This window comes from Tachyglossus aculeatus, chromosome 6 (genome assembly GCF_015852505.1).
Source record: "Tachyglossus aculeatus isolate mTacAcu1 chromosome 6, mTacAcu1.pri, whole genome shotgun sequence".
In the NCBI taxonomy this organism is placed as follows: domain Eukaryota; kingdom Metazoa; phylum Chordata; class Mammalia; order Monotremata; family Tachyglossidae; genus Tachyglossus; species Tachyglossus aculeatus.
The window spans coordinates 35002183-35014312 of record NC_052071.1 but is presented as its reverse complement, the minus strand read 5'-3'; the positions used below and the strand labels follow the sequence as shown (position 1 = coordinate 35014312).

At 59.0% G+C, this 12130-nt stretch overlaps 1 protein-coding gene across 4 annotated transcripts; it reads left to right on the top strand.

The window, feature by feature from the left end:
• Window positions 1-353: 353 nt before the first annotated feature.
• LOC119929973 (adiponectin receptor protein 2-like) lies at window positions 354-10628 on the top strand. 4 transcript variants are annotated; one of them, XM_038748368.1, is made up of 7 exons: window positions 354-808; window positions 4382-4528; window positions 7510-7681; window positions 7825-8011; window positions 8225-8412; window positions 8551-8744; window positions 9057-10628. In XM_038748368.1, the coding sequence occupies exons 2-7, from the start codon at window positions 4394-4396 to the stop codon at window positions 9189-9191; spliced, it is 1011 nt and encodes a 336-aa protein (XP_038604296.1). In that variant the 5' UTR covers window positions 354-808; window positions 4382-4393; the 3' UTR covers window positions 9192-10628. The 4 variants fall into 4 exon arrangements, with proteins under 4 accessions (XP_038604296.1, XP_038604297.1, XP_038604298.1 ...); XM_038748369.1 differs by lacking the exons at window positions 354-808; window positions 4382-4528 and adding exons at window positions 5529-5591; window positions 6597-6743; XM_038748370.1 differs by lacking the exons at window positions 354-808; window positions 4382-4528 and adding exons at window positions 6058-6148; window positions 6597-6743.
• Window positions 10629-12130: the final 1502 nt, after the last annotated feature.

Genomic DNA, 12130 nt, shown 5'->3' with positions numbered 1-12130 from the left:
AATGATGCGGAGCTGAGACAGGCAGGTTTGGGTGACGGCTTGGATGTGAGGGGTGAACGAGAGAGCGGAGTGGAGGATGACACCGAGGTTGCGGGCTTGTGGTCGGAGTCTGATAGCGCTGCTCCCGGCCTCCGTGCGGCTCCGGCGCGTGTCTCTCTAAGTCCGTCGCCTTGGCAACGGGAGGACGGAAGCGAGCCCGTCGCCTTGGCAACGGGAGGATGGAAGCGAGCCCGGCGGGGCCCAGGAGCGCGTCGATCACTCGGGCGGCCGGAAGGAGACGGGGCGGAGACGGACGGGCCAGCGGGCCACTGTCCGCGCGGGGACGCCGTTGCCATGGAGACGGGGGGGCGGGACCCGGAGCCTCGCCTCGCTGCGGCTCGGGCCCTGAGCGGGACGCTGGGCCAGACGCGGGAGCGGGATGGGGACTGGCCGGGAAAGTGGGCAGTCATTAATAAGGGCTCCTCGTTAAGAGCAAGGGGATTGCGGGGACCGCTGGAGGTCAGGGAAAGGTCAAGGGGTGGGATGCCACCCTGAGTGGTACCCACTTCTGATTCACCTCCCAGGCAGGGTGATGAAGCCAGACAGCGAGGGCATCTAAAGTTCTTCCGGAGGCGAGGGGTTGGCGGGGACACTAAGGGGCTCCCACCCTGCCCATCTGGCCCCATGGCCTGCCTCGCCGGGGGGCACGGGCCCCGCCAGCCGCCTGCCAGCCATCTTCAGGAGGGCGAGGAGGAGGAGGACGAAGGCGAGCTGTGCCCGCTGCTGGACCAGGCCGAAGAAGAAAAACAGGGCCCCCCCCCTGACCCCGGTGAGTGCATTCAGTGGGTAGGGACCGCCCCTAGATGTTGCCAACTTGGACTTCCCAAGCGCTTAGTCCAGGGCTCTGCACACAGTCAGCGCTCAATAAACACGATTGAATGAATTTCAATCATTCAATTGCTTCATTCGTTCCATCATTCAATCGTATTTGTTGAGCACTTACCGTGTGCAGAGCCCTGGACTAAGCGCTTGGGAAGTCCAAGTGGGCAACATCTAGAGACGGTCCCCTACCCAACAGCGGGCTCGCGGTCTAGAAGGGGGAGACAGACAACAGAACAAAACATATGAACAAAATAAAATAAATATGGACAAGTAAAGTAGAGTAGTAAATATGTACGAACATATATACAGGGGCGGTGGGGAGGGGAAGGAGGGAAGGCGGGGGGGATGGGGAGAGGAAGGAGGGGGCTCAGTGTGGGAAGGCCTCCTGGAGGAGGGGAGCTCTCAGGAGGGCTTTGAAGGGAGGAAAAAGGGGGCTTAGTGTGGGAAGGCCTCCTGGAGGAGGTGAGCTCTTAGTAGGGCTTTGAAGGGAGGAAAAAGGGGGCTCAGTCTGGGAAGGCCTCCTGGAGGAGGGGAGCTCTCAGGAGGGCTTTGAAGGGAGGAGAAAGGGGGCTTAGTGTGGGAAGGCCTCCTGGAGGAGGTGAGCTCTTAGTAGGGCTTTGAAGGGAGGAAAAAGGGGGCTCAGTCTGGGAAGGCCTCCTGGAGGAGGTGAGCTCAGGGTAGGGCTTTGAAGGGAGGAAAAAGGGGGCTCAGTCTGGGAAGGCCTCCTGGAGGAGGTGAGCTCACGGTAGGGCTTTGAAGGGAGGAAAAAGGGGGCTCAGTCTGGGAAGGCCTCCTGGAGGAGGTGAGCTCTCAGTAGGGCTATGAAGGGAGGAAGAGAGTTATCTTGGCGGATGGGCAGAGGGAGGGCATTCCAGGCCCAGGGGAGGATGTGGGCCGGGGATTGATGGCGGGACAGGCGAGAACGAGGCACAGTGAGGAGGTTAGTGACCAAGGAGCGGAGGGTGTGGGCTGGGCTGGAGAAGGAGAGAAGGGAGGTGAGGTAGGAGGGGGCGAGGGGATGGACAGCCTGGAAGCTGAGGGTGAGGAGTGAGGGGTCACCCACGCCCTGGCCTCTCTGCCCAGTCGGGCCCACCAGGGTTGGACATGGGGACGGCCGGAGGTGGGCCCTCGACGCTTCCATGCATCCATTCCTTCGTATTAATAACAATAATAATAATGATGATGGCATTTATTAAGCGCTTACTGTGTGCAAAGCACTGTTCATTCATTCATTCAGTCATATTTATTGAGCGCTTACTGTGTGCAGAGCACTGTCCTAAGCGCTTGGGAAGTACAAGTTGGCAACATCTAGAGACAGTCCCTACCCAACAACCATGGGCTCACAGTCTAGAAAATAATAATAATGATGGTATTTGTTAAGCGCTTACTATGTGTAAAGCACTGTTCTAAGCACAGGGTGATACAAGGTGATCAGGTTGTCCCACATGGGGCTCACAGTCTTCATCCCCATTTTACAGATGAGGGAACTGAGGCACAGAGAAGTTAGGTGATTACAGGGTGATCAGGTTGTCCCATGGGGGCTCACAGTCTTCATCCCCATTTTCCAGATGAGGTCACTGAGGCCCAGTGAAGTGATTTGCCCCAAGTCACACAGCTGATAATGGGCGGAGTCAGGATTTGAACCCATGATCTCTGACTCCAAAGCCCGGGCTCTTTCCACTGAGCCACACTGCTTCTCTTCAGGGGTAGGGACCGTCTCTATAGGTTGCCAACTTGTCCTTCCCAAGCGCTTAGTCCAGTGCTCTGCACGCAGTAAGCACTCAATAAATACGATTGAATGAAGGAGTGAATCCAGCGCTTACTGCGTGCAGAGCACTGTGCCAAGCGCTGGGGAAAGTACAACGCAACAGTGAAGAGAGACCGCCCCCACAACGAGTGCACGGTCTGGTGCGGGGGGAGGCAGACGTTCATCCATTCAGTTGTATTTATTGAGTGCTTACTGTGTGCAGAGCACTGGGCTAAGTGCTTGGGAAGGACAATTCGGCAACAGAGACAGTCCCTACCCAACAACGAGCTCACAGTCTAGAAGGGGGAGACAGACAACAAAACAATAATAATAATAATGGCATTTGTTAAGCGCTTACTATGTGTGAAGCACTGTTCTAAGCGCGGGGGGAGATACAAGGTAATCAGGTTGTCCCACGTGGGGCTCACAGTCTTTAATCCCCGTTTTCCAGATGAGGGAACTGAGGCGCAGAGAAGTAAAGTGATTTGCCCAAAGCCACACAGCTAATAAGTGGCAGACTGGGATTCGAACCCACGACCCCTGACTCCCAAGCCCGCGCTCTTTCCACTGAGCCACGCTGCTTCTCAATGAGAGACCATCCCTGCCCACAAGGAGCTCAGAGTCTAGAGCGGGGGAGACAGACATTCGTTCATTCAGTCTTATTTATTGAGCGTTTACTGTGTGCAGAGCACTGTACTAAGCGCTTGGAAAGCAGCGTGGCTCAATGGAAAGAGAATGGGCTTGGGAGTCAGGTCATGGGTTCGAATCCTGCCTCCGCCACTTGTCAGCTGTGTGACTTGGGCAAGTCATTTAACTTCTCTGTGCCTCAGTTCCCTCATCTGTAAAATGGGGATTGACTGTGAGCCCCACGTGGGACAACCTGATCACCTTGTATTCCCCCCCAGCGCTTAGAACAGTGCTTAACAAATACCAACATTATTATTATTATTATTAACATACAATTCGGCAACAGATATAGATAATCCCTACCCAACATCGGGCTCACAGTCTAGAAGGGGGCGACAGATGACAAAACGATAACATCAAAATAGATAAATAGAATTATAGATATATACACGTCATTAATAAAATAGAGTAGTAAATACATACAAATATACACAAGTGCTGTGGGATGGAGAAGGGGGTAGAGCAGACATCAATACAAGTCAACAGGCATCAATAACTCTTTGAAGAAGGCTGTGGGGATCACTGATATCGGAGCGTCCTCGCCGAGACTCCTGTGAAGGCAAGGAATGGTGGCTTTGTGCCTTGCCATTCCCAGAGACATTATTAATTTCCTCCCCCTTCCCTCCCCGTAGCTTCCTAGGCAGCTATGTCATCAGCCTCACTTATCTCTTAATTCTGTTTTGCCTATCATGCATCTTTATTCTGTCCCTTTGACCCGTGTTGTGTTCAGTATTTTCCTTCCATTCACCTCTCCCCCGTTAATCTGTAAGCTCTCCAGGGGCAGTCGCACGACTTTTACTTCTTCTGGATATGCCCAGGGGCTTAGCGCATCACTTATCACATAGAGTTCAAAAGCTGTGGATGATAATGAGAATTGTAGGTGGCGAGGGGGGGCTTTTAGGGGGAGGGGTCTTTAGCGCCAACCCAGCTCCTTGGTGACTATTAATAAGTAATGAGCACCGGACCCTACAAAGGCACCCTACGTGGAGGAACCACGTTGAGGGTGGAGGGAAGGACCGGTCGAGTGGGGAGATACGGCAGGGGCCAAGTAACCAGCCCCGTCTCTCCTTTCTTGTGCTTCCCCAGGACGAGGTCAAGATGGGGGGCGGGGGCTCTCCGGGCTGGGACACGGACACGGATGACGAGGAGGAGGCCCGAGCTAACGTGCGGGTCGTGACGCTGCCCTTGCAGGCTCACCACGCCATGGAGAAGATGGAGGAGTTTATGTACATGGTAGGTGCCCCAGTCCTCCTCAGCCTGCCGCTCCCAGAGTCTTCGCCTTTGGTCGCCCTGAGCCTGACTCCCGGTGACTCCCTGGATTGCGGGGATGAGGGGAGGGCAAAGACCTGGATTGCAGCTGGTAAGGCAGGCAGCCAGAGGACAGGACGTGGGTCTTCTGTGCCGAACTCCAGGCAGGTGGCAGAGCCTGATGGTGGACGCGAGGGCGGTCCTCTTGGCTTCCCCCCGGGGCTCCCCCACCGACCCTGGCCCGATCTCGTCCCCGTCTTCCGCTCCGGTGTCTTTCCACCCTAACAGCAACGCCCCGATAATCCAGGGCTTTGACCCGTCAATCCTCTGGAGCTGGGCAGCTGCTGATGAGGCTGGCCTGACTGGGAAGTGGCCTTACAGCTTCACCCCAAACCTCATCGGTCCCTAGGGTGGCCTCTCTGCAGACTCTTGTTATTACACCTGGGTTCTAATCCTGGCCCCGTCATCTGCCTGTTTCGTGACCTCGGCCAAATCATTTAACTGCTCAGTGCCTCCGTTTCCTCATCTGTAAAATGCGGGACAGAGATTGTTTCTGATCTGATTGTATTATATCTACCCCAGTTCTTGGCACAGAGCAAATACTGAACAAATACCACAATCCTTATTGTCATCATCGCCAACGTCACTATTTTCTTATCCTTTGGACCTCTCCAAATACGGCTGCTAAATTGAACCCAGTTTTCCCAGCACCTAAATTTTCCTCCCGGTAATCATCTTGTTTAGAAGAAAGCATTAACTCTGTCTGAGCAGTCATGCCCTGCAGCAAATTGTCCCCTTCTGCTCCGAAAGGGTTGACTTCCGAGAAGTAAGCCAAGACCCTGGGAGAATCGGGTTCACTTTGTGAAGCACTCCTAGAGGGGTGGGAGCGTTTCTCTCAGTCGACCACATTCCCTCCTTCCTATGATGCCCGCCGCTTCTCCCCCACCCCAGCATTGTGATATCACTCTTTTCCCCACCTGGGCCCCCAGAGCCCAGTCACCAGGGCCACAGTCTGGGTCATGAGGGTGGGGGACAGCTCAAACAACAGGTACGGAAGGGAGAGCTCCCTGATCATCAATTAGCCGGGAGGAGGATTAGGTCTGGAGCTGGGAGGGGAGACTTTCGTTGCCCTCGGGTGCTTCCTCTTTCCCCGTCTTGCCTCCCTCACTCCCCTGCAACTCCCCCCTCCCCACCTTGCGTCCACTACCACCAAACACCCACACTCCTGATGAGGAAGAAGGATGGTCAAGCTATTAGTGGAAGCTAAGGGTTTTCAGGTTCAGTGGGGAAGGGTGGGGCGGGCTTGGGGGCCTCCCTTGGCCTCCCATTCCCTCTCCAAACCCAAATTGTCACGTCCTATGGGCCATCCAAGCTTTAGGCACTCCCCATCTTCTTGAGGAGGAGACAAATGGATTGAAATGCCCACTGGGAGTTGCTGGGAAAAATGTTCCTTCAACCGGGGGTGGGGAATATGAGAGGTTGAAAGAGTGGAAATCTTCCCACCCCATTTCCTCCAGGCCATCACTGGCTGCCACTCCCAGGCTCATCCTGGCAGAACCTAGGTCCAAGGGGTCACCTCTTCCCAGCAAGTGGGACTCTGGAGAGGTGCTTCCTTGGGGGGACAGTGGGCGGACGGGAGAGCCGGTGTCTCGGCCTGCTGTGCATGACGGGCTGTCCCCTCCCCGCCGCCCCAGGGTCCCACACACCGGGAGGGAGCAGGGAACACCCATCGTATCAAACTCTCCCAATTGCTTAGTACAGTGCTCTGCGTCCTATAAGCACTTGATAAATCCCATTGATTGCCTGAGGGGCAGGGGGAGGGGGACCTAGGATAGAGGGCCTGAGATTGTCGCCCTGACCGCCTCTACTCCAGGCCCAGGGCTGAAAGCTAGTCCTCCTCAACAACCCCACCGTCCCCAGCTCTAGTGGTCCCCCCCAGGTACATTTCCCTGGGTCAGCTGTTGGAGCAGAGTGGTGGGGGAGGGCTGGTGTGTGGGTACACGCGTGCACACACTCGCACCTGTGTGAGCGCACACCCCCGCGTCTGCCGCAGCCGGCGTGGCCGTGGCAGGGGTAGATAGGGAAAGCGGAGGTGGCCGCGGCCCCACGATGTCGAGGAGCGGGCCGGAGATGGAAGGGAGCGCCCACCTGCTGCAGGAAAAGGCAAGCCATGGTGAGGAGCGCCGGCTCCAACCCGCAGGTACCGGTCCAGGGCCAGCCCAGCTTTCCCCCAGGCTCAGCAGCCCCTACGCTGGCCAGAGCCTTTGGATGCCCACGTTAGGAATTCTCCCCACCTCCCTCTACCTTTTCTCCTTCCCCACCTCTCTCCCAGGAGTCTGGGACTCCTGGCTCCTTTGCTTGACTTTGGGAGGGAGGGATAATAATCATCATAATGGCATTTATTAAGCGCTTACTAAGTGCAAAGCCCTGTTCTAAGCACTGGGGAGATTACAAGGTGATCAGATTGTCCCACGGGGGGGCTCACAGTCTTCATCCCCATTTTCCAGATGAGGTCGCTGAGGCCCAGGGAAGTGAAGTGACTTGCCCAAAGTCACACAGCTGACAAGTGGCGGAGTTGGGATTTGAACCCATGACCTCTGACTCCAAAGCCTGGGCTCTTTCCATTGAGCCACGCTACTTCTCAATGGGATACACAGTGGTGACAGCCCAGGAGAGTGGGAGGGAAAGGGCGGCAGGATAAGCTCTTTGTGGGCAGGGAATGTGTCCGTTTATTATTGCGTTGTACTCACCCAAGCGCTTAGTACAGTACTCTGCACGCAGTGAGTGCTCAATAAATAGGATTGAATGATTGGACACAGGGTTGAGGGAGGCAGAGTGGATTGAGGGTTGTCCGGGATCTCAAGCTCAGCTGGGGGAAGGAGGGTGGGAAGGCGAGCGGGGCCTCGAGGGGAAGCCGGACTGGCGAGGTGGGTGCCAAGCACGTCGTCTCCCCTGTCGCCCCACAGGTGTGGGAGGGCCGCTGGAGGGTCATCCCCCACGACGTGCTGCCCGATTGGCTCAAGGACAACGATTTCCTGTTGCACGGACACCGCCCGCCCATGCCCTCTTTCCGCGCCTGCTTCCGCAGCATCTTCCGCCTGCACACGGAGACTGGCAACATCTGGTCCCACCTCCTCGGTCAGTCCGGCCCCCGAGCCGGGAGGGGGTGGAACGAGGGTAGGGTGGACGACCGCGGGGGGAACGGCCCCGGTTCCCCAGGGCCGGAGGCGGATTGAGGTGGGGCGGTTAACCCGGCTGTGCCGGAACCTTACCCGCCGTAGGCTGTCTGTTCTTCCTGGTCCTGGGCATTGGCTACATGTTCGGCCCCAACACCAACTTCGTGGCACCGGTGCAGGAGCGGGTGGTGTTCGGCGTCTTCTTCCTGGGTGCCATCTTGTGTCTCAGCTTCTCCTGGCTCTTCCACACCGTTTACTGCCACTCGGAGAAGGTCTCCCGCACGTTTTCCAAGTGAGGCCCGCTCCTTTTTCCAGGGAGGGCGGGCCGCTGGGCCGGCGCGGGAAAGTGGTCCTCGGGAAAGGCGGCAGCCGGGGAGGGCGAGGGGCGCCCACCCGTCACCCCGGGACCGGGGTGCTTTCGCGAAGTGTCCCGACAGGCCTGTGCTTCCCAGGCTAAACCGCCCCTGCCTCCCCTCCCCTCCCGCCGCCGCCGTCGTCGTTCCAGGCTGGACTACTCGGGCATCGCTCTCCTGATCATGGGCAGCTTTGTACCCTGGCTCTACTACTCCTTCTACTGCCACCCCCAGCCCCAGGTCATCTACCTCGTCATCATCTGCGTGCTGGGCACCACTGCCATCCTGGTCTCCCAGTGGGACTACTTCGCCACGCCGCAGTACCGGGCCGTACGGGCGGGTGAGAACCCCGGGAGCCGCCAGGCTTCGGTGGGGGAGCCCCGGATGTGAGAGGGGAGATGCCCGAGGAGGCGACGGGAGCCCGATTCACCGGTTCGCGTTGAGCGTCACTTTTCCCGCCCCCCGGTTCTGTTGGCAGGAGTGTTCCTGGGGCTGGGCCTAAGCGGGCTGGTGCCCACGCTGCACTTCATGCTGGCCGAGGGCTTCTTCCGCGCCACCACAGTGGGCCAGATCGGCTGGCTCTTCCTCATGGCCTTGCTTTACATCCTGGGGGTTGCCCTGTATGCCGCCCGGATCCCCGAGAGGTTCTTCCCAGGGAAGTGCGACATCTGGGTAAGCGCGGCGATCCTGCCCACGCCCTTAACCTCTGACCCCCCCGGCCCCTTTTCTTGCTCTCAGTCTCGTTAGTCTGAGGTTTTAGGACTTGAACTGTTTCTGTTCTTCTCCCTTCCGACTGCGTTGGGAAAGCCCAGCTCCCTTCCCGGGAATGCCGAGGGGTGGACACTGCCCAGCCCGGCCCCGCTTCCTCCCCCATCCCTCTCCGGGAGGCTTCCCTGGATTTCCACTATTCCTCGTCCCTCGGTGTGGGGAGAAGGCCTGGCGGGAAGAGGCCGCTCTGACGGGGATTCTCCCCCTTCCTTTCAGTTCCACTCTCACCAGATCTTCCACGTGCTGGTTGTGGCCGCGGCCTGCGTGCACCTCCACGGGGTCTCCCAGCTGCAGGCCTTCCGCTCCTCGCTGGGTGGGGACTGCGCCGAAAACACTGTGCTGGGACATTAAAGGGGAAGCCCTCGGCCCGGCCGTGCCCCCTCCCCCCTGGGCCAGCCCAGGGAGACGAGCGGGAGGAGGGAAGGGCTGGTTGCCTCAGACGCCCCCCTCACCATCATCTTTCTCTCCGGTCCTTTCTGTGGGGAACGAACCAACGGGCTGGCAAGGCACAACACTGGCTCCCTTCCCCCTCCCTAGGCCCTAGGCCTTACGGCGCCCACCCTCCCTCCCAACCGCGACTCCCTCCGTCTCCCCCCACCATTCCTGGACAGTCAAGTGATGGGGGGGAGGAGGGGGCGCGGAGAGCCGCTCTGGTGCAGGAGGCAGGCGGCGGGCTCCCGGAGGGCTTGGCTTCATCTTTGGGGAGCACGCTGTTGGGGTGCGGCCTTCCCGACTGCAGTTCGTCGCGGAAAAAGCTGGTGGCAGAGAAGGAACCCAGTCCAGCCCCCTCCCTCCCCCCCGGTCTGGGAGCGATGTCTGGGAGGACTTCCTTCTCCCCCAGACCCCTTTGCCCCCAAGCACTTTAGCACTTTTTCCCCCCGAGCCGATCTGCCCCTCTGCCCGCCCTTCTTCCTCCCCCTGGGACCTGGGTCTCGGGAGGCTCCGGTCTAAGTCTCTTGGCTCTGCCCCGACCCCCGGTGTAAGCCTCATGGTCCCGCCCTGACCCTTAGATGGCCAAGATGAGAGTGAGAGGGCCTTTTGCCGGTGGCTTGGAGGGTAAGGGTCAAAACAGCGCCGAAGAAGACAGGTCTGGCCCGTCCCCGGGAGCAAAATGTCCACAGGGGCAGGGTTGGCCCAGAGTGTTTCTCTCCCCGTTGGCCACTCTCTGGAAACCCCTCTTCCCCCAAAATGCTGGGGCTCTCTCGGCTCTTAAAAACCCCCATCCCAGTCCTCCGGTCAGAGGGAGCTAAGCTCCTGACCTTGTATATAGTGTTATTTATTTCTTCTTGACTTCAGGCTTCGGTCCCCCTTCCCGTTGCTAGTTTCCCTTGCTGTTCCCCAGCTCTCCTTCCCCCCAGCACCTCCGGCTCCTCCTAGGCAGGGGAGGCCTCGTGCCGGAGAATGGGGGGTTGGGGGAGAGCGGTGGGAGGAGAGGAAGCGCCACCCGGAGCCCCTGAGAACTCCAGACCACCACCCGTCACCTCTGCGAACCCTGACCCCCACGGTCGGAGGGAGCCCCGGAACCCTTCTCCATCCTCCCGGTGCCCTCTTCCTCCCACTGCCTCCAACCCCTTCCGTCGGACTCTCCCGACAACCCTCTCCTCTGCCCTTCGGGAGCCCCCCGGGTCCTGCCAGCAATCACTGCCCGCCACCCTGTGCCTGCCTCTGCCACGCTCTGGCCTGGCTGGCATGTTGGAGTGGGGACAAGGGGGACAAGGGAGGCGAAGGGAGGACCCTCTCCCCTGCCTCCGTCCCACACAAGATCCGCTCTTCTGGGGAGTTCGGGGGCCGGGGGTGGCGGGGCCGGGGAATGGGAGGCGAGGTCTGTCTTCCCGCCTTTTCCGAAAGAGGACGACAGCGGGTTTGGAGTCACTATCAAACCAGCTTTTTACTCTTTTCGAGATGCCACAGTGTCCCCTCTGCCAGGATTGGAAGCCGGGACTCCTGGGTCCCGTGCTCAACTCTGGAAAGGGAGCTGCTTGGGGGCAGGCTCCCGGGGTCCCCTGCCGGGGCTCGGGTCCCAGGTTGGCCACCGTCTCCCCCGCTTCCCGTTGGTCCCGGGGGCGGTTTTGGGGTACAACCGCCTTCCCCTCCGGGGTGCCTGCCCCCGTCCACGGCAGCGGCCTCCTCCCCTCCCCGCACGCCCCTGCCGCCACGGGGCTGCCGGAGCCCCAGGAGTCCCCTGCCCTCACCTCACCACCTCCTCTGGATAGGTTGGTTATTTTTTTACTCCCCAATGGGGTACCTTCTTAGACGTCGGCAGATTAAAAGGAATTCACTTTCCCGCCAGCTGCCTCTGCTCGTCCTTGTCAGCCGCTCGTTTTCCTGCCAGAGGGATCGCGATGGGGGCCGCTGTCCTTCCCACCCTCCCACCCTCCCTCTGGTCCCCTGCCTAGCCTCAGAGGACAAGTTCTCAGGTCCCGAGGGCCTAGCCAAGACACGGCTGGCCAGGCGTCCCATTTTTACAAAGGACAATGCATCTTTCAACCGCTCTGTTCCCTGTCCGGATGCTTTTGTGTCCCCTGCCCCCCTTTTCTTTCCCCCTTTTAACACTTTTAGCACCGAGCCCCTCTGGGCCACGGCTGCTGCCACCGAGTTTCACGGCTCAGATGCGGCCGTAGAGTATCTGTAGATGAGGGAGGGGAACGCAGAGGCTCTAGAGCCAGCGATGGGACCGAAGGGGTCACCCCGGAGAAATGCTCTAGGACAGGGAAAAGTTGGACTTCCACACGATAGCCCGTGTGACATCATCCCATTTTGCCGTGACGTCATCGTGTGGGTTTCCTTGTCCGCTATCTGTGAGGGTCATCAGCGCTCCCACCTCCCCAGCTGTGTGTCTTTGGCTTGGCTCTCTTCCCTGTCTGGCCCATGAGAGAGAGTGGGAGGGAGAGAGCAGTGTCTCTTCTGGTTTGCTGGCTCTGGCTCAGCTGGGGGTTAGGAAGGTAAAGAGGTGATGGTGGCAGCCGTGGTCCCCGCACTGCAGTGATGAACAGGAAATAGATGAGAAAATGGGGTTTCTGTGAAACGTCCATCCCTGTGCGCCTCTCTTCCTGGGAACTTTCCCACCCACTCCTTTATCAGGGCCACAGGTCCCACCGAAGTGAGGCCCACCCCTCAGACACTGAATTCCACGTGCCGACCTCTGCCCCGGGAGTAGAGTAGGATGAGGTCGTGGGAGCTGGTTGCTCAGATTCTCCATCTCTCGATGACTCCGTCTCCTGTCCGGGCTAAGGGGTCAGAATCCCACTGGCCAGCCTGTGGCCCAGGGACCAAGACTGAATTGGGGCTGG

Excerpts from the sequence above, each read along its gene's own strand:
- LOC119929973 (XM_038748368.1), top strand. The coding sequence starts at position 4,394 with ATGGGGGGCGGGGGCTCTCCGGGCTGGGACACGGACACGGATGACGAG. Across the intron at positions 4,529-7,509 it reads TGGAGGAGTTTATGTACATG|GTGTGGGAGGGCCGCTGGAG; the intron begins GTAGGTGCCCCA and ends GTCGCCCCACAG. Across the intron at positions 8,413-8,550 it reads GTACCGGGCCGTACGGGCGG|GAGTGTTCCTGGGGCTGGGC; the intron begins GTGAGAACCCCG and ends TTCTGTTGGCAG.